Source organism: Panthera pardus, unplaced genomic scaffold (genome assembly GCF_024362965.1).
Source record: "Panthera pardus isolate Hobbes unplaced genomic scaffold, ASM2436296v1 HiC_scaffold_27, whole genome shotgun sequence".
In the NCBI taxonomy this organism is placed as follows: domain Eukaryota; kingdom Metazoa; phylum Chordata; class Mammalia; order Carnivora; family Felidae; genus Panthera; species Panthera pardus.
The window spans coordinates 114,748,454-114,775,913 of record NW_026526843.1 but is presented as its reverse complement, the minus strand read 5'-3'; the positions used below and the strand labels follow the sequence as shown (position 1 = coordinate 114,775,913).

The 27,460-nt window shown below is 47.8% G+C and overlaps 1 protein-coding gene across 2 annotated transcripts in view; it reads right to left on the bottom strand.

Moving 5' to 3' along the window:
- Positions 1-22,504, bottom strand: part of EGFL6 (EGF like domain multiple 6) — a 55,626-nt gene extending 33,122 nt beyond the window's left edge. For both annotated transcript variants that reach the window (XM_053891831.1, XM_053891832.1), the window contains exons 1-2: positions 22,229-22,504; positions 45-157 (exon numbers count right to left, since the gene is read on the bottom strand). In XM_053891831.1, coding sequence (XP_053747806.1) covers positions 45-157; positions 22,229-22,302 — 187 coding nt within the window. In that variant the 5' untranslated portion in view covers positions 22,303-22,504. The remainder of the gene's footprint in view (positions 1-44; positions 158-22,228) is intronic.
- Between the last annotated feature and the right edge of the window lie 4,956 nt (positions 22,505-27,460).

Sequence of the window (27,460 nt, the reverse complement as noted above, 5' to 3'; positions counted from 1 at the left end):
CCTCATACTCGAGCACAAGGTGGTCTGAGTTTTTATAAAATTACCTTCACAGCCTCCCCTGCTGTTCCTTCTCCAGCCATAGCAGCAGGCCAGCTTAGTTCCGTAGCGACAGAGCCCGGGCTGCGGTGTGGACGTCGACAGCCCACGATCCTTTGCACTGTGGGTCAAGAGCCACCCGTTAGTACTGAGAAAACAGAAAGGGCAACAGAGACCCTTTCCTGCTAGTCAATGAGCAGGAGAGATGACAAGCACCTGGTGAGTTTCAATAAACCCGCCCTAAGGGCTAAATTAGATTCTGAAAACGTCAATTTCCGGTTGCCAGCCTCTGCCACCATCCCTTACCAGCCTTCCCCGATCACAAGCGCCGTCCATTTCTTTCTTCTCCAGGGTTAAAAGGAGTGAGTGACATAATCTATAAAACGAGGGCACGTGAGAGGGGCCCAAAGTCGGTCTCTGGACACTCCGCGGTGCCAATTTTCCGCTCCAATTCCGCATAGACACGGTGGCGATCCAGGTCTGTGTCTGTTTCGCTGCCGAGGGCGGTAATGTGACTCCCCGGCCCCGCCGCTTTGTCCCAGACAAGAGTGCTGCATTCACCCCGCTGGCCACCTGGGAACCACTAGACAAACTGGAATCTCCACACGCCACAGGCAGTTAAGAACTGGAAGGGCTCCAGAGACCCTTTGGCAAAGCCCTCTCATGTCACAGATGAGGACACTCCAGCCCGGCGGGGGGGGGGGGGGGGACAGTCATGTGCCCAGCAGAGCCGGGTGTCGGGGAATCCAGCCCGGAGCGGGTTCTCGGTCCAGACCGCCTCCCAGAAACACCATTCGCTACACTCCTTAACTGTGGAGCAGGGAGTGGCAAATGTTTCTCATAAAGGGTCAGATGGTAAATATCCTAGGCTTTGTCATAAATACAGTCACACGGTCTCTGAACAGGCACAAAAGCAGCCAGACGGACAACAGTAGGCAACAGCACACAGGTGCGCATAACTGGGTTCAAGAAACTTTCTTTATGGACACCCAAACTTGAATTTAATACACTTTTTGCGCGCCATGGAACGGTACTCTTCCTTTGGTTTAGCTTTAACCACTTAAAAAGATGCAAACCACTGCTGGCCCGCGGGCTGGAACTTGCCGACCCCTGATCCGGAGACCGGAAAGAGCGAGCCCGGCCATCAAGCGCCCCTCAGCATTCTGGGCCACGAGTGAAGCTCGCCCACATTTACTTGCCTGCTGACCTAGTGTCGGACAGGGTTGCTACCAGCTTCTGGAAGAAAAGACCGGAGCTGTGTATTCTGTGGAGGGCTGGGATGGTTTCCTCCCACGTGTCAAATACAATGTAAAACGTTTCCCGGGCTCTTTAACAGACAAGGAACGCAGGCGTTACCACCTGCTTTCTGCTGCACGACTGAATTCTATGCAATAACACCTTACTCAAGGTCGGGAAGTTGCACAGCCTTGCGGTTTTCCCTTGCGGTCTGCCTCTCCCACCAGCCTGGTTCTTCCGTCAAGAGCCACAAAGATACGGTCTGGGACGTTTCGTTAACCGAGAACACCGAACGCCAGGATGCTTTCAGTGTTTAATTTTTCTTCAAGGGGACTTTCTTTCATCTTCTGCCGAAGTTAATTTGCGGGATTTAGAAGTCATTCGCTCGACCATTTAGAACTGGGTTTTTCAACCTCCACGTGGCGGACGCTTTGGGCCAGATACATCTTTGCCGCTGGAGGCTGTCCTGTGCAACATCCCACCTCTGCAGGTGTGGCAGGCGAAAGTGTCTCCACACATTGCCACACGTCCCCTGGGGACAAGACTGTCCCGCTAAGTCCCCCTGCAAGTGAAACCTTTACTCAGAACTTGCGATATTGCAAGCACTGTCTTAGACACGTAGAGTGATGAAAATAGACCCACTATTTTCTCTCTTAAATTCCCAATCTATTGTAAACAGATACATTGCAGTCGAGGACAGCATGGTAAGTGTCCTTTGCGATGCTTTCAGAGCTCTGACCGAGAAATGACACAGTCACCTGTCATAATCTCATATGGATATTACTAACAATTCTTCAAGGGCTCCCACAAACTTTTTTTTTTTAATGAAAGAAAAAACTTTTAAAGTTCACTTACTTATTTTGGGGGAGGGGGAGGGACAGAGAGAGAGAGAGAGAGAGAGAGAATCCCAAGCAGGCTCCACGCTGTCAGGCGCAGAGCCCGACGTGGGGCTCGATCTCACAAACCATGAGATCATGACCTGTGCCGAAATCAAGAGTCGGACGCTTAACGGCTGAAGTATCCAGTTGCCCAAAATAATCTCGACCCAGTCTGCACATTACTAACAATTCCCAAACGAGAAAGCAGACCACGGAACATAAAGTGTTATGTGTGTCAGTCCACACATCATGATGCGCTTCGGAATCTTGGTTTAGTATTTTAAAAATTGTTAAAGTTGACATAATAAAACACAGTACGTTTTCGTATTCGCTGTTGGGAAACCATCACCATTACTGAATTCCAGAACAGTTTCATCCCTCCAAAAAAAAAAAACAACGACGAAAAAACCCCAAAGCCACACCCATTAGTAGTTCCAATCGCCCCCCTTCTATCCTCTGACAACCACAAATCTACTCCTTGCTTCGGGATTTGCCTGGTTCGGACGTTTCACATAAATGTAATCACGTGCTATGTGATCTTTTGAGTTTGGCTTCTTCCACTTAATATGCAAAAGGCTCATCTGTGCTGTGGCAGGTAACAGGACCTCATTCCTTTCTATGGCTGACTAATCTTCCATTGTATGGATACACCACATATGTTCATCCATTCAGCAGCTGATGGACATTTGGGTTGTTACTACATTTGGGCTATCACGAATAATGCTGCTGTGAACATTGACGCACGACTTTTTGCACGGACATGTTTTCACTTCTAGGAGTGGAACTGCTAGGTCACATGGTAACCATGTTGAACTTTCTGAGGAACTGCCAGAATGTTTTCCAAGATGGCCGCATCATTTTACATTCCTTCCAGCCACAGACAAGCCTGCTGATTTCTCCATTCTTTTTTTTTTTTTTTTTTAATTTTTCTTTTAACGTTTATTCATCTTTGAGAGACAGAGAGAGACAGACCGTGAGCCGGGGAGGGGCAGAGAGAGAGGGAGACGCAAAATCCGAAGCAGGCTCCAGGCTCCGAGCCGTCAGCACAGAGCCCGACGCGGGGGTCGAACCCATGAACTGTGAGATCTGAGCTGAAGTCGGACGCTGAACCGACTGAGGCACCCAGGTGCCCCCCTGATTTCTCTGTTCTCACCAGAACTTGTTATTGTCCTTTTTTTTTTTTCATTACAGCCATTCTAGTGGGTGAGAAGTGGTATCTTACTGTAGTTTTGGTTTGCATCTCCCTGCTGGCTAATGGTGTTGGGCATCTTTCATGTGTTTATTGGCTATTTGTGTACCTTCCTTCGGGTCCTTTGCCCATTTTTAAATTGGATTATTTGTCTCGATGTCCTTAAGATGTGAACACAAAGATTGAAACTAGTCGGTAAAAACAGCTATCCCCAAACCTTGGTGAATAAGGTAACGTAACTTTGTCTCACCCTGCAGAAAACTCTTCCCCCTAGAACTTCAGAGTTAGTTAGTTTCTTTTTCTTATTTTTCAAGTTTATTTTTGAGAGAGAGCAAGCGAGTGCACGCATGAGCAGGGGAGGGACAGAGAGAGAGAGAGAGGGAGACACAGAATCCAAAACAGGCCCCAGGCTCTGAACTGTCAGCACAGAGAGTGACTTGGGGCTCGAACTCAGGGGTGGCGAGGTCATGATCTAGGTCGAAGCCACGCAGGCGCCCCCTCAAGAGTCAGTTTCTTCACTACACATGCCTCTCATAAACATTGACAAAGCACGCACATCTGCCTTCTCCTTTAACAACCTGGAGCTGATGTTTGGGGAGCAGAGCAGACAGAGGAAGTAACTCTGCCTGGGAAAGAAGAGGAAGGTGTCACAGGGGATGTTGACACTGGGGTTGGATTTGAAAAGAAAACATGACAGAGGTGCCTGGGTGGCTCGGCTGGTTAGGTGTCTGATTCTTGATTTTGGCTCAGGTCATGATCTCACGGTTTGTGAGCCCAAGCCCCGTGTCAGGCTCTGTGCTGACAGTGCGGAGCCTGCTTGGGATTCTCTCTCCCTCCCTCCCTCTCTCTCTCTCTCTGCCCCTTCCCAGCTCATGCTCGCTCCAAAAAACACAAACATTTAAAAAATAATAAAAATCAAAGAGAAAACATGACAAACAGGAAGACAGGGATGCATTTAATTAGATTTCAATCTATCAACTAAAACCTTGGTGATGACCGTGGCCAACTTCTTGCCTATAGGTTTGCAAGGGAGGGCCTTACCTATTTCCTGACGCCCCAAGCTCAGCTTATTCAATAGGACGTGAATACGTATTGAGCGCTGAGCTGGGGACTGGGGATACAGAGATGAACATGGTCCCTGACTATGAGCTTTCAGACAAGAGGGTGAGGGTAACAGAGGCGCTAAACATACTCCATCAGCTCTAGAAGCTTCAAGCAAAGAGACACACTCTGGTTGAAGAGTTCCAAGATGTTCCCTCTGAGGGCGCAACCTTTCAGTGAAATGGAAGGTGAACAGAAGTCAACCGCATGGAGTGAGGGAAAGAATATTACGGGCAGAAGTCACAGCACGAGTGCAGGGTAAGAGCTAAGAGACACCGTGCTGGTGCTCGAGGAACCAAAAGAAGATGAGAGGATCGGAGGGAACGGAGGAGAGTGGGTTACAACGCAGAGTGCCATGTTAGCCAAGCTAGGGCTATGGGGCCTCATAACTGAATGGTCATAGGGCAGCACGGAAGGGTTTGAAGTAGGGAGGTTATCTGATAACATTTTCCTTTAGAAAACTATTATCGTGGCAGCAGTCTGGAAAGTGGACAAGATGGAGGCAACATGGAAATAGGGATGCCAGTTGGCTTGGAAGATGCTGGTCTTTTGGACTGGAGCAGTAGCAGGGGCAGTGGGGAAAAGTGAATGGTTCAAGGTGGCACCAAAAGACTTGGCAATGGATGAATCTTCATTCATTCATTCATTCATTCATTGAAACATTCAGTATTTACTGAGAACCTACCATGTACCAGGCATTGGGTTAGTCTCCAGAAGCTCAGCAGCGATCATGAGGAACGTCAGCTCTCAGCCTCACGGAGGTCGTATTCTGGTCAGTCAGACGTGGAGCGTGAGAGGGTTGCCAAATTGGGAAGATGGCAGGGTGTTGTTTCTGGAATGGGGAGCATGGATGGAGGACCACATCCAGGAGCAGGGTAAATGAGGAGCTGTCTTTGGGACATGATAACTGTAAGGGCTCATTAGACAGGATGTTGAGTAGGAAGCTGGAGATTGAGGCCAGAAGTCCAGGAAGCAGGACTGCATTCCGGAGTCTTCTGGAGGTACTTGATTACTGAGTCCATGGGAATGCATGTAGTGTAAGAAGAAAAGAAGGCTCGGGGCACAGCCCCAGGGAAACTAGCACGTGAAGGTGGGCCAAGGAGGGAGGGGAAAGGTCCAGAAAGAGACCCAAACAATGCTCAGAAAGGTAAAAGGAACACCAGGTTAGTACAGTGTCAGGAAAGCCAAATGCAGAGAGTGTTTCTAGAAAAAGCAGCATCAGCTGATGCTGAGTGGTTATAAAATATGATGGTTAGGACTATGGTCTCCTTCCTGAGTTGGAATCTTGGCTCTACTATATACGGACCTGTGACTTTCAGCACGTTACTTCACCTCTCTCTGTCTCAACTGATCTCATTTGTAAAATGAGGATGAAAAGGGTATTTACTGTAAGGGTTTTCGTGACAACGAGATGACTGAATACATATACGTAAAGGGCTTAGAACAGTGACTAACACGGTAAATGCCCTCTACCTGATCGCTCTCAGTAGCGTAGGATTATTATTAGATGTGTTGAAGAGGGTATAAGGTTTAAAACTGCCACTGACTCATAATCAACGAAAAGAATCTCAGTTTGAACTAGGTTTCTGCTTCAGTCCGAGTCCCCTGAGAAGCAGAACCCATAAGGGGACTAAACGTGCAAGGATGTTATTACAGGAAACACCTGTGAGAGAAAATGGACGGGAGCCGGGGAAGGCTGGGACATCTATTGGAGCCCCATGAACGTCTGACTCTGAGCGGAGGGAACGGGGAAAAAAGTTGAGCGGAAGCATCCGAGGCTGCCGCGTAGTCTAAGGAAGGTTTGGCAAAACCGAGGGGACTCCTGGAGCCCAAGCTGACCTTCAGAGGAGAGTGGTATTTCCCACAAAAGGTCCTGCCTTAGTATCCCTGCCATGCTCAGCCTGGAAGGCGGCCTGGAGGGAGCAGCCCGTGGGAGGCGTGGCCTTGCTCAAATGAGCAAGGATTTTGCTTTTTCTTTTTTTTTTTAAAAAAGATGGATTTTTCTTTTTTTTTTTTAAATGTTTATTTATTTTTGAGAGAGAGAGAGAGAGAGAGCACGAGCAGGGGAGGGGCAGAGAGAGACAGAGACACAGAATCAGAAGCAGGCTCCAGGCCCTGAGCTGTCAGCACAGAGCCCGACGCGGGGCCTGAACTCACGGTCTGCGAGATTCATGACCCGAGCCAAAGGCGGACACATAACCCACTGAGCCACACAGGCGCCCCAAATGTGGTGATGGATTTCTAAGAGCAGAGTAGTCGGGGCCCTGGGTCAATTACACCCCCCGCAGTTGGAAGTCTGCAAGGCACATTCTTGTGGTTGCCACAGTTTCCACGCGAATTGACTTGTTAACGTACCTACGAATCAGTTTTCATCGTAAGGGGAGGTTATTATAGAATTTTACCTTAAAGAAAGTAACCTTAGGCATCAGCCCCGTTCTACCCTATCATTTTACACCTGAAGAAACCAGGGCCAAGAAAAAGACCGGGGGACTTTACATTGTATCAAAAGTCAGAGGGGAACACACTTCACCAAAGTATGGAAGGGGAACAGAGTTTTCACCTCAAAATATGCTTCTTTGGCATAAGGGCTATTTGGGGCTGATTATTTTTAAGAAATAGCAGACATAGGAGAAGCTCTGAAAACCTGAGAAGAAGAGAAATCTCCATCTGTAAGGGTGTCCCCCTCTCTGTACCAGGAAGGGGATAATGGCTTTATTATTTTTTTTAAGTTATTTATTTTGAGAGAGAGAGAGAGAGAGAGAGCGTGAGAGCGCACACACAAGCAGGGGAAGGGCAGAGAGAAAGGGAGAGAGAATCCCAGACAGGCTCCGCACTAACAGTGCAGAGCCCAATGTGGGGCTCGCTTGAACCCACGGACCACAAGATCATGACCTGAGTGGAAGTCGGACGCTTAACTGACTGAGCCACCCAGGTACCCCAATGATGACTTTAAATCTCAAGAAACTGTTATCAATGGAGAAGGCCAGGACTTAAATCTGTGTAACAGCCTCACCCTTGTTTACAGTGCTTTGCCTGGTAACCTCTCATAACCTGTTCCCCCCCCCCCCCACCCTCAACATCACCTTTGGTCTTTAGCTGGAGATGTTCCTTAAATAACTCCATTTGGGGGAGTTATTTGGTTTTCCTGGGTCTCCCCCATGTGCGCAGCAGGTAGATACGTTATTGCACTTCTGCTTGGTTTTCTATTAATCTTTTATTACAGGGAGAACTCAGTCAAGAACCTCGAACGGTAGAGGGAAAATAATTCCACCCTCCCGCGCTATTCATTCGTCCATCTTTCCATTTGTTCACCCCAAATTTATTCAGTAACTACACATGTTAGGCACTGTAGTGGGCGCTGAGACTCTAGACATATATAAGGAACAGCTCCTGCCCACAAAGAACTTATAATCTAGGCATGAAGAGAGGCAAGTGAACAGATAATTACACTCCAACATGACAAATCTTATCCAAGGAGTAAGTTCTCAGGAGCTCAGAGAAGATACAAGAATCGTTAGGTTCAGGTGGGCAGGGGAGGGGTTTTCTGGATGAAATGGGGGCCTGCTGCGAATTCTGGTGACTGACGGGACCTACCCGGGTAACACGAAAGGAGGCTGTTTGGTGGGGAAGATGTTCCAGGCAAAGAAAATAGCCTGTGCCAAGGAGGGAGCCACTAAGAACACGAGGATTGGTGGCCTATCAACTAGAGCTCAGACAGGGGTGTCTGTTCAGAGCAGGGGAGTGGGAAGGGAAGTGGGGAGGGTATGGGGAGCAGAAGGGAGCAGAGAGATAAGCAGGGGCCAGAAAGAAAAGGCCCGTGACCGTGCAAAACATTTTGTCCATCCTGAAGGCTCTGGAGAGTTACAGAAGGATTTCAAGCGGTTTGGAAATATCCAGGATTTTGCAAGACAGAGCAGCCTCCGTGGGGTGACTTCAAACTAAAAAGCTTCTGCACAGCAAAGGAAACCGTCAACAAAATGAAAAGGCAACCTACTGAATGGGAGAAAATATTTGCAAATCATATATCCGGTAAGGGGTTAATACCCGAAATATATAAAGAGCCCATACAACTCAATAACAACAAGACCAACCTGATTTAAAAAAAAAAAAAAAAGGCAGATCTGAATAAACATTTTTGCAAAGACAGCCAGATGGCCAACAGGTATATGAAAAGATGCTCAACGTCACTCGTCATCAAGGAAACGCAAATCGAAACCACAAGGACAGATCACCTCATACCAGTTAGAATGGCTGTTATCGAAAAGGCAAGAAATAAGTGTTGGCGAGGATGGGGAGAAAAGGGAGCCCCTGTGCACCGCTGATGGGAATGTGAATTGGAAAACAGTATGGAAGTTCCTCAAAAAATTAAAAAGAAAACTACCATATGACCTAGCAGTTCCACTTCTGAGTATTTATCCAAAGAAAATGAAACCACCAGCTTGAAAAGATACACACACGCCCCATGTTCACTGCAGCATTATTTACAATAGCCAAGATCTGGAAACAACCTAAGTGTCCACTGACGGATAAATGGATAAAGAAAATGTGGTATATGGGGCACCTGGGTGGCTCCGTCGGTTGAGCGTCCGACTTGAGTTTAGGTCATGATCCCACGGTTCGTGGGTTCAAGCCCCGCATCAGGCTCGCTACTGTCAGTGCAGAGCCCGCTTCGGATTCTCTGTCCCCCTTTCTCTCTGCCCCTTCCCTACTTGTGCTTTCTCTCTCAAAAATAAATCTTAAAAAAGAAAGAAAGAAAGAAAGAAAGAAAGAAAGAAAGAAAGAAAGAAAGAAGAAAGAAGTTAAGAAAGAAATGTGGTATGTATATATACACAATGGAGTATTATTCAGTCATAAAAAAAAGTGTGAAATTTTGCCATATGCGAAAACATGGATGAACCGTGAGGACGTTATGCTAAGTGAAATAAGTCAGACAGAAAAAGACAAAAGCATATGAGCTCACTTCTATGTGGAATATAAATAACAAACAACAACAAAAAAAAACACAAGCTCATAAATACAGAGAAGAGATGGGTGGTTGCCAAAGGCAGGGAGGTGGGGGTAAACGTGAAATGGGTAAAGGGGGTCAAAAGGTATAAACTTCTAGTTATAAAATACGTAAGTCATAGGGATGTAATATACAGATGGTTAATAATACTATTTTGCATATTTGAAAGCTGCTAAGAGAAAAAGTCTTAAAAGTTGTTACAAGAAAAAAAATTGCAGCTATGCATGGTGACAGACAGTAACTTGACCTAATGGTGATCATTTTGCAATAGATACAAATATTAAGTCATTATGTTGTACACCTGTAATTAATATTATCTGTCAATTTCACCTCAAAAAAAAAAAAAAAAAAAAGATTGCCAAAGCTGTTGGGATGTAAAATCACAACAAAAAAATTGAAATTGGTTGAAACACGATATTTTTTTAAAAGCCTAATTTAAAAACTTTGGGGAAAGAGTCCAGGGTCCTCTGTCTGAACAGTGCTCGCACATTACCGCAACTCTCCAGAGAAATCCTTCTTCTCGAGTTTTCTTGCTTTCCCATGCGTGTCTTTAGGTGAAAAGGTGAAGCTGGGAAATCTGAGGTGTATCGATTTCTCCCAAATCATCATTTTTGACGTTGGGTACAAAGCATCACTTGAAAAGCTCTCCAAAATGTTAACGACCCACTCTTGGGCCACCAAAGACTTGTTAATCAAGTAAGATTTCTTATCCGCTGTAAAGAGTTCCTTCCCCACAAATGCATCTTAGCATTACAGCTTTGTTAGAAGATAAGGGAGATTTGTTATTAAATCTAGCTTTATTCCCATTTGGCAAAAAAAAAAAAAAAAAAAGGAAACAATAGTTAAGAATGAACTTATGATTGAGAACCATACAATGGATTCTGATGTCTGGGCAACTACAGAAATCAGAAAATACCAGTTCAGCCGACAGCTTCTCTGTAGCTGCAGCGACATGTTCTGTGCATATTTCCTAAAGAAGACCGAGCAGCTTGAAACAACAGCATAGGAAAAACCATCAGAGAACCACGCAAGTCCACAAACGAGCAACATGCCTTTTAATTCAAAGGGACAGCCACAAATGGGATTTTAGTGGTTTAATCATCCGATTCTACATCTGGTCAGGAAAATGGAAAACTAGTTTAAAGGCGGCGGGGGGGGGGGGGGGACTCTCTGGCGGATAAAATGGCTAATAATTACTTGTTGGTTTGTAGATGCCAGAGGAAATTGATTTATTACCCCAAGAATCCGGCTCTACATTCTATGTTTGCCGGGTTTTTCTTTTTTTTTTCTGAAATGCACATATGCAGTTATTTAAAATGATGGATAAAAAAGTAAGTATTAAAATATTTCTGTTTAAGTTGAAACAATACGATTGAGGGGAAGAAAGGAACGCAGCGCAGGCAAGCATCTCGACAATACTAGCAGGGCACATGGGCTTATAAAATCCTTTAAAAAGCGCTAAAAAAAAAAAAGTTTAATCTATAGTTCTTTAATCTAGAGTTCTTGCACGGCATTGCAAGTTAATGTTAGCGAATTATTCAGATTACTTCCCTAGCATCCTCCTTCCACCTGTCTTTTGCTCCAATTCCTGTCCAATCACTAACTTTCCCACCATTAATTCAATTATCGTTTTTACTTTAATATCTGGTTGTATTCTGGATGAGGGACATACACTATTAGGTTAAACTACATGAAATTTTTACAAGATGAAACTGGCCCCCCAAAATGGCCAAGTTTCTGAACTTTCGCGTTACGATTTAACGATCGTGGATGAGAACGTTATAGGTACTCGGCAAATCGGCTTCTGTGTCTCCTGGGCTACACTATGCTTGCCCGCCAGCCTGCCAGTGAGGTGGGGTCACCATGACCGGTTTGGGCCAATCAAAAGCGGGCAGATCACCCCCAGGTCTGTTCACAAAGCCTCCCGTGGGATCCCGGACACGCTCCATTTCTAACAGCCCATTGAACAAAAAGGATTCTGTGGACCTGGAGCCTGGACCCGTGTGAAAACACGTAGCAGAAGTCTCTCAAACATGCCTTGGACTTCAAGGCAGGTGAAGAAATAAACTTAACCGTGTTGAGCCACTGCAAACTTGAGATGGTTTGATACAGAAATTAGCCTACCCTGATCAACAGAGTAGTATCTCAAGAGCGATTTCCTTTCCTAAAGTCTAGCGCACATGTTTTCCTCATACGCGCATCTGTTTTTTATTTTTTTATTTCTCATACGTGCATCTGTTTGCACAAATAAAATCTTACGAAACTATCAACATGAATTGCATTCAGTTCCCTGTTTAGTGAACCGTGTATTTTTTATTTATTTTCTTAATGTTTATTTTTGAGAGAGAGACAGAGACGAGCAGGGAGCAGCAGAGAGAGGGAGACAGAGAATCCAAGCAGACTCCAGGCTCTGAACTGTCAGCACAGAGCCCAACGTGGGGCTTGAACTCACGAACCGCGAGATCACGACTTGAGCTGCAGTCGGACGCTTCACCGACTGAGCCACCCAGGCACCCCAGCATGTATTTCTTAAAATGTACAAAACTGGCGGGGCGCCTGAGTGGCTCAGTCGGTGAAGCGCCCAACTTCGGCTCAGGTCGTGATCTCGCGGTTCGTGAGTTCGAGCCCCACGTCGGGTTCTGTGCTGATGGCTCAGATTCTGAGCCGGATTCTGTGTCTCCCTCTCTCTCTGCCCCTCCCCAACTTGTGCTCTGTCTCTCAAAAATAAATAAATGTAAGAAAAAAATTTTTTAAATGTACGAAACTGGAGCAGTGCATTCCAAGATACGAAGGAGGCATGCTTCCGGCACAGTACGAACCACTGGAATTTAACGCATGCCAGACTATAATGTGCTTGTATGCATTTGGCTGGATTACCTAACCTGCTGGGACCCGATAAACGCGGGGTCATCAATCCAAAGGGATTTACGAACCTAGAAAGAGAATTCCTGATCGTGGGCTGAACTGACCCCAGCAACATCCTCGGCCATCTCGGGAGGTCTGGCCCGGTCGGCTAGCGGCGGTCTCTCTCAGATCTCTCTTGCTGAACAACGTTTGGCATATCGGAGGCCCAGGGAACCTGTTCCCGAGGCAGGGACGTGTCAGTGTAGATGAGCAAACGTCTGTGGAGAGGAGGCTCTGAGCTGTGGGAGTCTGAGCTAAATGCCAAACTGTCCCCAGTTCCTTTAACGCATTATGCAGCTTGCTGTCTACACTGATCGAATTAATCACGAATCGCCATCTCCACAGCTGAAGTTAATTTAAAAACATTCCAGGGATTGTGTAAGTAGTGTAGTATGTCTTCATGGGATTCCTTATTTTCCGCAAAAATATACTGTGCCAGAGCTCTTGCTTTGCTTGCTGATGGTCAGGTTCCAGGAAACTTTAGGCTATTCCTTCTACAAGACAAATTGAGGAGTTAAAACTTCTTTCGCTCACGTTTATATATGGCCAAACAAATGGAACGAAATGGTTTCTAGAGAGGGGCCGTCAGGTCCGGCCAGGAGGTCTCTTTGCTTTGTTTCCTTTTGTGTTTATCAGAATTCCCAGGACGGCTGGTCCGTTGTACCTAACCGGTTAGGATTAATTCTGATTTCCGACACATCTTCGATATACAGAGCCCAAGTCCAACAGGCCCAGGGATGCCCCAAAGCGTCTCACCTTCCCAGATGCGTAGGCACTGAAAAGCCTCATCAAAAAATGCCCAGACTATCAGGTGTGCCCCGGGGTGTGTCCCTTACCTTCCAGTCTCCCGGGTCACGAATGGTAGTGCAACACGTGGTGCCTCCCATGGCTTCCTCCATTTCTCTCGCTTGCCTTCCAAGCTCAGGAGCCCGTGGAAACTGGGCACGGGGGTGGTCCTAGTTTGGGCTCTTCCAGAGGCCGATCGAAACAAGGGTCTGAATACAAGTGGTTAGTCGAGGAGGGAAAGGCATGGGGGCCAAGGGCAGAAAATGGAGTCTGAGAACTAGGCAACGCTAGATCAAACAGGGCCTTCTACATCATCTTAGATGGAACAGATTTTATTCTTAATCAATGGAAAGCCACCGAAAGGCTTTAGGGAGAGGGCTAACACCATCTGATTTAAATCTTAAGAGGAACACTTTGGGACTGAACTAGAGGGGACACAAGAAGCGGGAAAGGGATGCTACTGTAGGGGTTCAGGTGACAGATGACGGTGATGTGGCCGGGTGGTGGCAGGCGAGAGGGAGGCCAGGAGATGGGCTTGGGACGCGGTCCGCAATGGGATTTAGCGCCAGACTGAAGAGAAGAGGGGAGAAGAGTGAGTTGTCAGGAATGATGCCCAGGTTTTGGGCTTGAACCAGTGGGGATACTGTTTGTTCTGGAAGAGAGAGACTGGGTGAGACGGGGGGCAGTGAGTTCTGGAGAGCTGATCTAGAGCTCAGTTTGGGATGTCCTAAGCTCAACGGGACATCCCAATGGACAGGTCAAGAGTACAGCAGAGAGCACCTGGGGCTCGATGCTGACATTTTGAAGCCGTCTACCCATAGATGGCATTGAAACAGCTAGAACTGGAAAGATCGCCTGGATGGAGTATAGACAAGGAATAAACTCGGGTCAGAGATGGAACTCTGCAAATGGAGGCTGATGAAAGAGGCTGAGAAGGAGTAACCAGCGTGGGAGAAGGAAAACCAGAAAGTGTGATGTGGTGGTTTTAAAACATACCCACAAATTTTTTTTTGCCAGTCCCCCTTTCAAAAGGTGAAGCCCACGTCCCCACCCCTTATGTGGGACTGGACTTCGTGCCTGGCTTCAGACGAAGAGATCATGGTGGGCGTGACAGAGGCTCACTTCCGAGATTAGGACACAGAAAGCGTAGCAACCTTCGCCTTCTCTCTCTCTCGGATTTCTTGAGATGTGGAAGTCTGCTGACATGCCATGAGGACCCTCAAGCAGTTCCATGGAGAGGTCCACAAGGCCAGGGGCTGAGACCTCCTGCCACCAGCCACTGAGGAGCCGAAGTCTCCTGCTGTGGTCGGGTGAGTGCGCCATCTTGGAAGCAGACCCTCCGGCCGGAGTCCAGCCTTCTGAGGACCACAGCATTGGCCGACAACTTGGCTGCAACCCTGTGCAAAGCCCCAAGCCCTGTGCAGCTGACGTGCTCCCGAACTCCCAGCTCACAGAAACCGTGAGGGATAAGAAATGTCGTTTGAAACCTCTGAGCTTTGGAGTATTCTGTAGAACGGCAGTAGAAAATTAATGCATGTGGTGCCCAGAAACCAAGCAAAGGGACTACCCGAAGAGCAGAGGTGATGGTCTTTGTAGAGATATTTGGGGCTTTGGTACGATTTTTAATGTTGCATTTGTTTTCATCAAGTCTGAGGCGCCACGGATCATAAGCGCACTAATATGTACATCCGGAAAGGAAAAATACTGCCAGTCCAACTGAACTACGGTCCGCTGCCTTAAAGATAATTCAGTGCAATTGTGTGATCATTCTGAGCTTGAATTGGTCATGATGGGGTTAGCTTTACAGAACGCGGCCTGCAAGGCCCCCCCCTTGCTCTCTGCTCTCACAACCGAGCCCGTGTCCCGTGGCCCAACCCACAGGCTCCCTGCAGCCTGGTTCCAGCTTGCCTTCTTGGCTGTCCCTGGGCTCGTGACCCCAGATGCTGGCCAGTCCACTTCCTATCTGGGCCCGATGCCTTCCTTTCACATTCCTCTTGCAGGTATGTATCAATCCAGCCAGCCATTCGTTTATTCCTATGAAACATCTACTGGGAATTAAGCAGTGGAATCCTGGCTTTCTGCCCTCTGTTTTCTATCACGTGGGCTCATATTCATTCCGCAAGGACAGTTTAAATGTCAGCCCCTGTCCTCCACTTTCCCTGACTCACGCAGACTAAATTTCTCCTATCTGGTTTCCGTGGAATGTTTCCTATGTTCTCTATGCTCTCTCCCCCCCACCATACACACACACACACACACACAAATGTGTATATAGTTTTATACGTGTCTATATATACATAAACAGACGCAGTTCATCTGTGCACAACGTGGGAGTTAGGGGCGCTGGCCGCCGGCACAGTCAAAAATCCTTGTATAACTTTTGACTCCCCCCAAATTGAACTAATAGCCTACCCGTTGACTGGAAGCCTTACCGATAACATACAAAGGTTGATTAACACGTATTCTGTATACGTATTAATATGGTGTTCTTACAGTAAAGTAAGCTAGAGAAAATGAAATGTTATTAAGAGAGAATGCATCCACAGTACTGTACCATAAAAAATCCAAGTAGTTCAAACGCGTGTTAAGGGTCAACTGTAATACGTAAAAATATAATATATACGTATTCATTCTTTGGAATGCAACACCTACTATGTGCCGGGCACGGGGCTGGGAGCTAGAGTTACGACCCTCACCCTGCACCCCATTCACCAAAACAGACAGAGATGTTGCCTGTCCTACAAAGTTGTTCAGTGGGGGCGGCAGAGAGATATGTATCTCTGGCATCCAGGAGAATGTTTGGGCATGTCGTTTGTTCGATTAATGTTGAGTTGAAGTGAATTAGTTTTAACTACTTTTAGAACATTGGGTTTTGGGGGGTTTTGTTCATTTGTTTTCATAAACAAGACCTTCAGGGGCGCCTGGGTGGCTCAGTCGCCTAAGTGTCCGACTTTGGCTCAGGTCATGATCTCACCGTTTGTGGGTTCGAGCCCCGCATTGGGCTCACTGCTGACAGCACAGAGCCTGCTTCAGATCCTCTGTCCCCCTCTCCACCTGCCCCTCCCCAGCTCATGCTCTCTCTCTCTCAAAACAAATAAATAAACTTTAAAAAAAACCCACAAAAAATGAGACCTTCAGATTTTTTTTTAATTCTTTTTTTTTTTTTTTAACGTTTACTTATTTTTGAGACAGAGAGAGACAGAGCATGAACGGGGGAGGGTCAGAAAGAGGGAGACACAGAATCTGAAACAGGCTCCAGGCTCTGAGCTGTCAGCACAGAGCCCGACGCGGGGCTCGAACTCACGGACCGTGAGATCATGACCTGAGCCAAAGTCGGACGCTCAACCGACTGAGCCACCCAGGCGCCCCGAGACCTTCAGATTTAAAACAGGTTAGTATTTAAACCAGTACACTGATTACTCTGGATAGAACACCTCATGGAAAGTGATCTAACTATCCTTGGGAGACAACCACAGCTTTTAAATTTTTTTTTTTTTTACGTTTATTTATTTTTGAGACAGAGAGAGACAGAGCATGAGTGGGGAGGGGCAGAGAGAGAGGGAGACACAGAATCCGAAGCAGGCTCCAGGCTCCGAGCTGTCAGCACAGAGCCCGACGCGGGGGCTCGAACTCACGGACCGTGAGATCATGACCTGAGCTGAAGTCGGACGCTTAACCGACCAAGCCACCCAGGCGCCCCAACCACAGCTTTTAAATCTGCTACCTCTCTGCTATGATATTTTAAGCAAATCACTTAATCACTCAGTCTTTTGAAACTCAGTTTATTCATCTGTAAATTGGAGACATGATCTGTAATTTACACATGGCTGACATCGCAAGAGGGACCTCAATATCTGTTCTTCTTATGGCTGGAATGTGGACAGATTCGCCAGAGCTCTAGAAGCCATCTTTGGCTACGAAGGGGGAACCTTCTGGTAGAGATGTTAGATGGTGCAGCCTGGGTGCCTGACTGACCCAACTACCCCCTCCTATGTGAGAAACACAGTTCTATTTGTTTAAGCCAAGGTTATGTGGGTTTTCACTCACTTGTGGCCAATATTAAAGGGTCAAAAGGCAATGTTGCTCTACTCACTGGCCAGTTACCCTATTCTGACATCTCCTACCTAAAATCCCCAACGTCACATGTCTTGGGAGGCCCAGTTTTCAGTGTGCATTCAACCGGAAATCAAGATCACGTCCCATAGGGTCTCTACCTTTTGTGCGCTTAACTTGCGTGTTCGTTTGCTAGGGCTTTCGTGACAATGTACCCCAAACTGGGTGGCTTCAGGACCAAAATTCATTTTTTCACAATTCTGGAGGCTGGAAGTCTGAGATCAAGCCACAGATGGTTTCTTCTGAGGCCTCACTCCTTGGCTTACAGATGGCCATCTTCTCCCTGTACCTTCACATGGTCTTTCCAGTCTTTTTTCTGTGGTTGTACGTGTGTGTGCGTGCGCGTGGGTGAGCCTTGTGTCCTAATGTCTTCTTAGGAAGACACCAGTCATACTGGATTAGGGCCACCCTAATGACCTCATTTTTAACTAGTTACCACTTTAAAGACACTATGTCCCCCAAGAGTCACATTCTCAACGTGTGAATTTGGGAGGGGAGGACACAACTCAGCCCACAAAACCTTAGGACACCCATATGTCCTGCCCCCAGTCTCCCCAGAGGACTCTGTGTCCTGGAACTTGTCACCAGAAGCACAAATGCCTGCGGCATTTCCCTGTGTCATCAGGTTAGTGACAAATGGTGCCTTGTGGCTGGTGGCCAGCCTTGTTTCGTGATGTTCAAGGGTCTTCTCTGTCGGCGGCAGCCAGCTCTGCCTGTGCCCACGGTAAGCTGAAAGTGTAGACTGCCCCCCTCAGAAGCCTTCAACCAATGACTGATGGGAGTATAAATACCCCAGCTCCCTTGCCTTCAGGGGGGTAACTTTGAGCCGTGTGTCCTACGGTCTTCCAGAATTCCCCAGCAGGATGAAATCACAGTGGTAACTTACTTTGAAAACATTTCGTTCCCTACTAGAACTTTCTGGGGTCACCTTACAAATAAACCACATACACTCGAATCCTGGTCTCAGAATTGCTTCTGAGATTATGCCAGCATCGATGTATCCAATTTGGGGGGTGGGGGAATAAATTTGGAATATTGGAATGTCACTGCTCTAAAGGCAGAAGAGCCAATCAAATAAGGTTCTTGGAAATTCATCAAATCTCTTCAAGCTTGTCCATCCCAATGTCTGTCAAATAGGTACAATATCTCTTTCTTAGGGTTGAGGAGAGAAGTGATCGAAATCACACTGAAAAGCGCTGACACGCGTAGTGTCAACAGTATTTGTTAAATGCTGATCTGATTTATGAAGACTGGGTAAGATACTTATTTTCATTTTAATGTTCGTGCAACCTTGGCTTATACGCATCAATTACATATAAATAGGATTTTAATAACCTCCTAAACCAATGAGCGGAGTTCTTCTAGGAAATAGTGACCATGAAATGTAAAAGATGCATGATACCTCAGCCACTGACAAATCATTAAAATCGTGTTTAAAAACAAGATCCAGGGGGGCCGCTGGGTGGCTCAGTCGGTGAAACGTCTGACTCCGGCTCAGGTCGTGATCTCACGGTTCATGAGTTCGAGCCCCGTGTAGGGCTCTGTGCTGACAGCTTGGAGCTTGGAGCCTGGAGCCTGCTTTGGATTCCGTGTCTGTCTGTCTGTCTCTCTCTCTCTGCCCCTCTCATGCTCAGGCTCAATCTTTCAAAAATAAATAAAACATTAAAAAAATTAAAAAAAAAAGATCCAGCCCATAAAACCAAGAACAACGGATTCACAGTTCTTGCTTCCTGTGGAAGGCTGAAAAATGGTCTCCCCAAAGATATTCACGTCCTAAGGCTTGGACCCTGTACGTGTTACCTTATGGCAAAAGGACTTTGCAGATGTGATCAAATTAAGGATCTTATGAGAGAGAGACCATCCTGGAATATCTGGGTGGGGCTGATATAATCACAGGCTGCTTCTTCGAGGGAGGAAGATGACTAAGAGAAAAAAGGCAAGGTGATGAGGAAGGGACTGAAGTGATGTGGATGCAAGCCTAGGATTGTTGGAAGCCTCCAGAAGCTGTAAGAGACAAGGACAGATTCTCCCCTGGAGCCTCCAGAAGGAACCAGCCCTCCGAACCCCTTTGTCTTAGCCCCTTATGACTCATTTTGGATTGTGGATCTCCAGAACTCTAAGAGAATAAATCTGTGTATTTTTTAAGCCACAAAACGTGTGGAAAATTCGTACAAGGGCACTTTCTTAGCAGGGCTCGGAGAAGAATCCGTTCTCAACATAGGCGTGATTTACAGAAAGCAGGCATCTCTCTCCCTGAGCACAGACCCTCAGCATGAACCCACTCATTCCTTCCTCTCACATTTTCACTTGACTTCAACAGAGAAAAAAACGTTTACCAGATATATGTTATAACAGGGAATTGCTCCAAACTTGAAAAGATTAACAACAGTAACATTTATCTCATGTGCTCAAGGCCAAAAGACACCGGTGTTAGGTCCTGGAACACTGTGGAGGTGGAATTCAGATCAATAAATGTCCTAGACCGGCAAAAAGTCCCAATGCCCAGAGACCATTTAAAAAATATAAGATTCAGGGGCGCCTGGGTGGCTCAGACAGTTAAATGTCCGACTTCGGCTCAGGTCATGATCTCGCGGTTCATGAGTTCGAGCCCTGCGTCGGGCTCTGTGCTGATGGCTCAGAGCCTGGAGTCTGCTTCGGATTCTGTGTCTCCCTCTCTCTCTGCCCCTCCCCTGCTCACGCTCTGTCTCTGTCTCTCTCTCGAACATAAATAAAACGTTAGAAAGATTTTTTTAAAAAAATACATAGGATTCAAGCCAAATACTGATGCTTAAGATCAGGAAAATGCATGCTGCTAATGATTTATTCAGTTGATGACTGATAAGTGTGTACTATGCACTAAGCAACCATTTAGGAGGCATGCCATTTTCTAGATGACGAAAATCATGGTGCAGTATCTTAATTAAAAACAAAAGAAAACAGTGCTTCTATTAGAAAGCTCTACACAGCAGTCACAGATTTTACTGTAGGCTGTGAAGCCTCAGGAAACAACTGGAAGACACACTCTTCTCCAAGCAAGTGCCTTGCCTTTTTGGTGAACATATCGTCTGTAACGTGGGGGCTGGAGTTGATTAAACGTGGTTTCTGGGCAGCTCCTGGAGGGCTGACCGCCTGACATTCCAAGCTCGCTGAGCAGGTAATAACACACCAGCTTGTGAACCTGATACCGTGTAAAGGAAGCACATTTCACATCTCGAAAACCAAGGAATTGCAGAATCCTGACGTGGATTCTTCGTTTTACTATTCCTTGGTTTATTTGAGGGCTTTTCGGCTTTTATTTTAATTTGGTGGCTCTTTGCGAGTGGAGCTCTTGGAGGTCGGTTTGCCGGCTGCTGAGGAACCGTTAATCTCATCTCCAAAGAGCATTTGGTCTTTCTTAAGTTAGGCTTTCTAGCCATACAAGAACCCCCCAACGTTCCAGGAAAACGTGATTATGAGCAAAATTGCATCTGTTTACATTTTTATTGTGGAAAGGAAATTGAAACTTACGATCATACGTTCTAAGAACCTGGTTTGAGGTTTGTTCTGTTTGAACTTCAAAATCCCTTAATACGGTGGCTGACTGATGAAAGATTTTTTTTTCCCCCCTGTAAGTCAAACAAAGATAGTCAGGCTCACCTTTAAGAAGCCTGTTCCACACCAAGGCTCTCAGCCTGCTCTCCCTGGGAATTAGTGACACACAAAAAAATCTCCACAGGGCAGGGATTCTGGAAGCCACCGCCGCCACCCCCCACCTTGGTGCGTGTCTGGGGACATTCTAGCTGGAGAGGCTGCTACTGGCATCTAGTGGGCAGAGGCCACAGATACTGCTCAAAAGTCTGTAACGCACAGGACAAGCTTTCCCACCCACCCCCAACCAAGAATTGTCCAGCCCAGCCCCAAAGGTCAACAGCGCTACAACAAAGGAACCCAGCTCTAGTGGGCACCTCAGAAAGCAAGGTATCACAACCAGAGAACCGGGAAAGCATGTCCAGGGAGTGATTCCTAAAAGGCTGCCCTAGTGCGGGAGAGGAGTGCAGGAATCTGAGCCAGACTGCCTGGGTTTGAACGCGGGCTCCATCACTTACTGGCTGTGCCTCTTTGCGCAAGTTATTCAACTGCTCTGTGCCTCATTTCTCTTCCCTGCCATATGGGGATTATAATCATAGTGCTTATTACCACAACACTTACGGGCTTTCAATGGGGTTAATAGTCCTCAAGTGTTTAGAACGGGGCCAGGCCGACAGTAAGCCCTAACTACGTTCGTCTTTACAAGTGGCTTTGCTGATCTCTGGAGAAGGAAGTTTTTCAAGGGCTTCCAGAAGTTTATCAACAGTAGAGAGAACGGCTTCAGAGTCTCAATTGCCACAGCAAGAAAAAACGAGTCAATTTCATCCGACACCCACACCCTTTCTTTCCGGTTCGTCAACCTTAATCAGAAAGGCACCTAGACCGAGGAGGGGCGAGGAGGGGCGGGGGCGCGCCCCCCCCCCCCCCCCCCGGGGCTCAGCCCAAGCACGGCAAACACTCCCTCGGCCTCAGTTTCTCCCCCTCCTTCCCCAGCAAAACTAGCGACGGACAATCAGTGGGCGCCCTACAGACAGAACGGAAGATACAGAAGTCCACGGGCACAGAACCCACCCACCCACCGCCGCTCGCACCCGCACAGATGTGTGCAGACCACCAAGCCAGAACGCGCACCCGCCGGGCTGGGCACAGAGCCCTCTCTCCCCCCCGAAACCCGCCCGACGCCGCCAGGTGGGGCGCAGGCGGTGCGGGGGTGCCGGGGAGCAAGCCTCGCCAAAGGGGCGCGGGTTGGAGAGCCCGTGGGCGCCCCGGGCCCCGCACCTTTTGGAACCCCGTCTCAGCGCGCGCGCACACTGGCGCCCCCCCTCCCCTACGCTGCAGGGGTGCCTGGAGGGACCGAGGAGAGAGAGAGAAGCCGCCGCGCGGGGGAGCTCAGGCCGGGCGATAACCACTCACCTGGCCGCGTCCCCCGATCCACCTGCCACCCAGGGGAGCAGCAGCGGGAGCGCCAGGGCCCAGGGCCGCGGCATCGTGGCGCCGGGGCCTCCCTCCGCCGCCTCCCGCCGCTCCTGCTGCGCCCCCTCGGGAGGGCGCGGGCCCCGGGGCGCTGCGGGCCGGCCGCCTCCGCTCTCCTCGGCCGCCGCTCGGGGCCTCCGCCGCTCCCTGGCGCGGTCGCAGCGGGCGGTGGAGGCGCCCCGGCGAGGCGCGCGCGGCTCCTGTCCCCGTGCAGCGGGGCCGGGCGCGCCAGGGAGGGCGGGGCGGCCGTGCACATCTGGCCGGGACCCGCCTCCTGCACGACCCGCGCATCCTCCGCGCTCTCTGCTCACCCGAGAACCTTCTCCCGGGGCTCAGGGCGCTTGTCTCCAGGCAGAGTCACCGCGTGGCGCCATCTGTTTGGGGCCGATTCCGGGGATACCTGCGCTCGGGTTTCAGAATTCGGTGAAGTCGAAGCAGGAGCCCAGGATGCTGGTTCAGAGCACTTCTGTACCACTTTTGTTTAGGTCTTCATACTCCGCTAGGTTTTCTTCCACGCACTGTAAATCATGGCCGGCTAGAGCTGGAAGGTCACCAAGTCCGGGGCAAACCCTTCCTTTCACAAGCGATCTCTCAGGCTCATCTGCGACGGCTTACTTAGGGGACCATCGGATGACACTGTAATATAACCAGCGCAGAATCTAATGGCAGAAACACGTTCGGACCTTCCTCCACCCCTCCCCTGCACATCCATACCCTTTGGCTTCACGGTGGACACAACCTGCGGCCCCACGTTTTTGTCTCTGGACTTGATTGTGACTTGCCTCGACCAGTGGCAATAAGGGCGGAAGTTAGCCAAGTTGCCAGTTCCAAGCCTACGCCATAAGACACCTGAGCCCCTCTCCCGGACAAGAGAAGACCATGGCCCAGCTGGCATCATAGGCCAAGGAGAATGAGGAACAGAGCCACTCAGTCAAGCCTAGCCTGTATCATCCAACCCCCAGATACACGAATGAGCTCAGCCAAGGTCAGCGATGCCAGACAAACTAATAAGGGTCATTGTGACCCTCTGTTACGCGGACGCAGCCTATGACCTGGTATTAGAAATCAAAAGAAGTATAATGGAGAAAGAGGAGGTTTGTCTTGATATGCTTGATTCATGGTTATATAATGAGTATATGCCTTAACTGTAGCCAACAAAATGTGAGAAGCGGAGATGGGAAGATTCAAGTGGTAGAGTCTTGATTTAAACCATAATGGATCTCCTTATTGGTGTAAGCCATGTTCAGTTGGATCTTTGGTTTTATGGTTGTAGGTATCCCAATGGATGTGGTATCGTTGGTCAGTAACCAGTTAGGCCATTGAGCTGCTCATAGATAATGGCCTGTCCTAACACTCTACACGCATCATCATACTCAACACCCACAACTCTATACGTAGTGATCATTGGTTCCCCCATTTTTAAAGTGTCAAGAAAGGCAGCCAGAGAGGTTAAGCGACTTTCCCAAAGTCCTACATCTAACAAGTGTGAAGCTGGGATTGGAAAGGAGGGCCCTTCTCCCCCGAGCTCTGCTGTTCCAGAAATCCTTTTTCTCCTCTTCTTAATCCTTGGTGGCTTCAGATGTCAAATGAGTCTCGTGAATAAGGTAGTAAGATGACCGCTTCAAGGCCATGACCCCAATCCTTTGGACTCTTCACACCAAAACTGGTGAGATTTACTGAAAATACCAAAACTGAGTTCTAAAGGTGAGGCTGTTTTATGATTGTTGCTTTTTTCGGAACAGACCTCTCTTCTGTCTGCTTAAAGGAGGTGATGAACGTTATAACAGGAACCTTCCAGAGTGGTCAAACTCTCTTCTGCCAACCACCTATTACTTCCTAGGGGAGCTGCGGACAAAGGCGCCATCGGGTAGCATGATGAACAGAGAAGGAACCTGGAAATTATGTGTTGCCAGGTGAGAAGACATTGGATAACAAACTGCCGTGGAGAGGCAGGTGTTTCTAATAACCACACTGGCGTCGCTGACGTTGAGAGTGAGGCTCTTTAGGGGGCCCCACTGCCTCCTACAAAGGAAAAACAATCTTTGATCAGAATCTCATAAAATCATCCGCACCTTTTACCACGTTTTTTTGTTTTTCCTCCAATCTATTTTCGCCGAGCCCCCTGCGTGGTACAGGTGTGATGGGATATTCTTGTGCCCTTCTGAAATATACACACGGAACACACGTATAAAACTTTGAACGCTGACATCGTGCCCGGTGCTGAGATCCAAAAGTTGTATTTAAATAGCGGCACCAGAAGCAAAGCATTGCGAGATCAAACGGCTGGAAGTGTCTAGGCCAGAGCTTTTAAACTCGAAAGGTCAGTACACACTAGCCGGGGGTCTTGTTCAAATGCAGATTCGGATGGTGTTAGCTCTGGAATAAGGCCGGAGTCTCGATTACTCAAAAGATCTCAAGTGATGTCTATGCTGCCGTCCCAAGAAGTGAGAGTCTGGAGATCACCTGGAGGGGGCGCCTGGGTGGCTCAGTCGATGGAGCATTGGACTCGACTTCCCCTCAGGTCAGGATCTCAAGGCTCGTTGAGTGCAAGCCCCACGTCGGGCTCTGCGCGGACAGAGCAGAGCCTGCTGGGGATTCTGTCTCCCTCTCTCTCTCAAAATAAAGAAAAATCAAAAACTTTAAAAAACAATTGGAGATCACCGAAGGAGTAGTTCTCAAGTTCAGCTGCACATTGAGGTCACCTGGGAAGCTTTGAAATTGCCGATGTCCCACCCCACCTCCACAGTTTTCTACTGTATGAACCATGGCTTGAGCATGGGGACCCTTAGAATCTTCCCTGGTGGTTCTAAGCACAAACCAAGATGGAGAACCATTGGTTTGGGCCGACTCCAAAATTTTACAAATGGAAAAGCAGCTCCACTGTGTGAAGAGCCATGCCCTAGGCCACACACAGGGCGAGGTCCTGCCTCGGTTTCCATCACGTGGCCCTCCCCTCAAACTTCAAGAGATTTTCGAGATCACCCTTCCTCTCAAGAGGAAAATGGCACCTCTTCATTCTTAGTCTTCTATGTTAATTGTAGTGACACGGTCTAGAAATTTGATGTTTTCCCAGTCTGTTTTTCTTTCCATTTCTTTGTTTGGTTGTATTTTATTACTATTTCAATTTTAGTTTTATTTAAATGTTAGCTTAAGTTTTAGTTTAGCACAGTATTGGTTTCAGGAGTGGAATGGAGTGATTCATCACAACACGCAGAGCTCGTCCCAGCAAGTGGCTTCCTTCATATCCATCACCTTCTCATTTGTTCCGTGAAATTCTGTATGGCAAGGAGAATCTTCAGGTATACACAGCTTTGCTTCATCCTGTGCCTGTCAGGGGACCCTGTTCTTGGAGCTCTGTGGTGGCAGAAAAATCCCAACCACTTCAGTCTTCCTTCCCTTCCTGGTCCCCCACCTCTCCTTCCTTCCCTCTGCGTCTTCTCCCTCCCTTCTTGCTCATTTATCTGGACCCTACCAAGTGCCAGGCCCTGTGGGGACCGCTTGGTAGAAATGTGTCTGCCGGACAGGCTCTGCTTTTTCCTCCCTGGGGACCTGGATGGCCCGCTAACACCTGGCCCTCTTCAACATCATGACCCACACCTCTTGGGGAGCAGGAAAAAAACGAAGGTCAACTTGAAAGAGAAAAAAATAACCCCGTGATTCATTTTCCCTCCAATGTTGCCCGCTCCTAGGACCTCCCACTTGATAACTGAAGAGAAATTGATATTTGTGGAGGGATTATCATATGCTGGACATTTCAGAGCCATTCCTTTACTCTTGGCAATAAGGTAGATACCATCACACCGTTTTACCGATGAGCCACGTGAAGTCTGGAGCAGTTACGTCTCGTCCACGGTCACCCATCGACAAAATGGAAGGAACATGGATGTGGGAGTCAGACCCACTGGTGGTTAATTTGGCTGCCAGATTTCCTTCTTCCTAGTAGGAATTCATGGCCTGGCGTGGTGGAGGAAGGCCCGTTCACCACCAGCAACAGTGAAGATTTTCGCTGTCGGGGAGTATGTGCTGGTGAGGGTCAGCACGGCTTTCATCTGATTTTTTAAAAAATTTTTTCTTAGTGTTTATTTATTTTTGAGAGACAGAGAGAGGCAGCATGAGCGGGAGAGGGCAGAGAGAGAGAGAGGGAGACCCAGAATATGAAGCAGGCTCCAGGCTCTGAGCTGTCAGCCCAGAGCCCGACGCGGGGCTTGAACTCACAGACCACGAGATCATGACCTGAGCCGAAGTCGGACGCTCAACCGACTGAGCCACCCAGGCACCCCGGCTTTACATCTGATTTTTAAGGGAGTCTGTGATCTAGGACGCTTTAAATGTCACTACTGTCTAGAGAGATCTCCTTGCCATGAATGAAATTTCACTGTCTGAATGTTAGCGCCCTTGACTTTGACTAAATTCATGTTTCCCACCTATGGCACTCAGTCACCAAGGGCTTTTCTTTTTGTCTTTACGGGGTGGGGGGGGGGGTACAGCTGGAGTCCAACCCTATATACTTCCTTCCTGCTCCATGTGTAAATATCCTGTGCTGCTTTCCTGTTCACGATTGAATATAATAGCTCGGCACACCCCTGGCAAGGCTAGTCTATTTATTTTGTCCTACAGAAATCCTACAGGCTGATTTCTGAGAATTCAACCCAGGCAACTCCGTTTACATGGGCCTTCAGAGTACAGGACGTTTGTCCCAAGTCGCTCTGACTTGACTTGGGAAAGCCTGGCTGAGAGCTGCTCCGTGGACTGTTAAATTGCAACTATCTTTGTGATGCCTCTTTTAAGGATGAAAGTAGCAACATTAGCTAAAACAATATATTTTCGTTCTTTTTTTTTTTTTTTTTCCACATACATACCTTCCGATTTGCAAACAGTTCTCATGGGGTTTGCAGACTTATTCCTTTAACCCATTTATTGTACTCCTGCCAATCACGTGCAGGACACTGTGTCCGGCGGGGATGGAAAGATGAATAAGAGATAATCCCTTGCCTTGGGTGACGGAAGTGTCAACACATTAGGATTAACGGTGTCAGTGCTAACAGAAGTACTTTACGTGCTGTGGAAACAAGGAAGGAAGAAGATAAATGCTTTGGGTTCTATGCCCATCGATGTTGTTCCTGTATTATCCCCTACTTGCATAAATTGTTTTATAAAACAGTTTTTTAGATG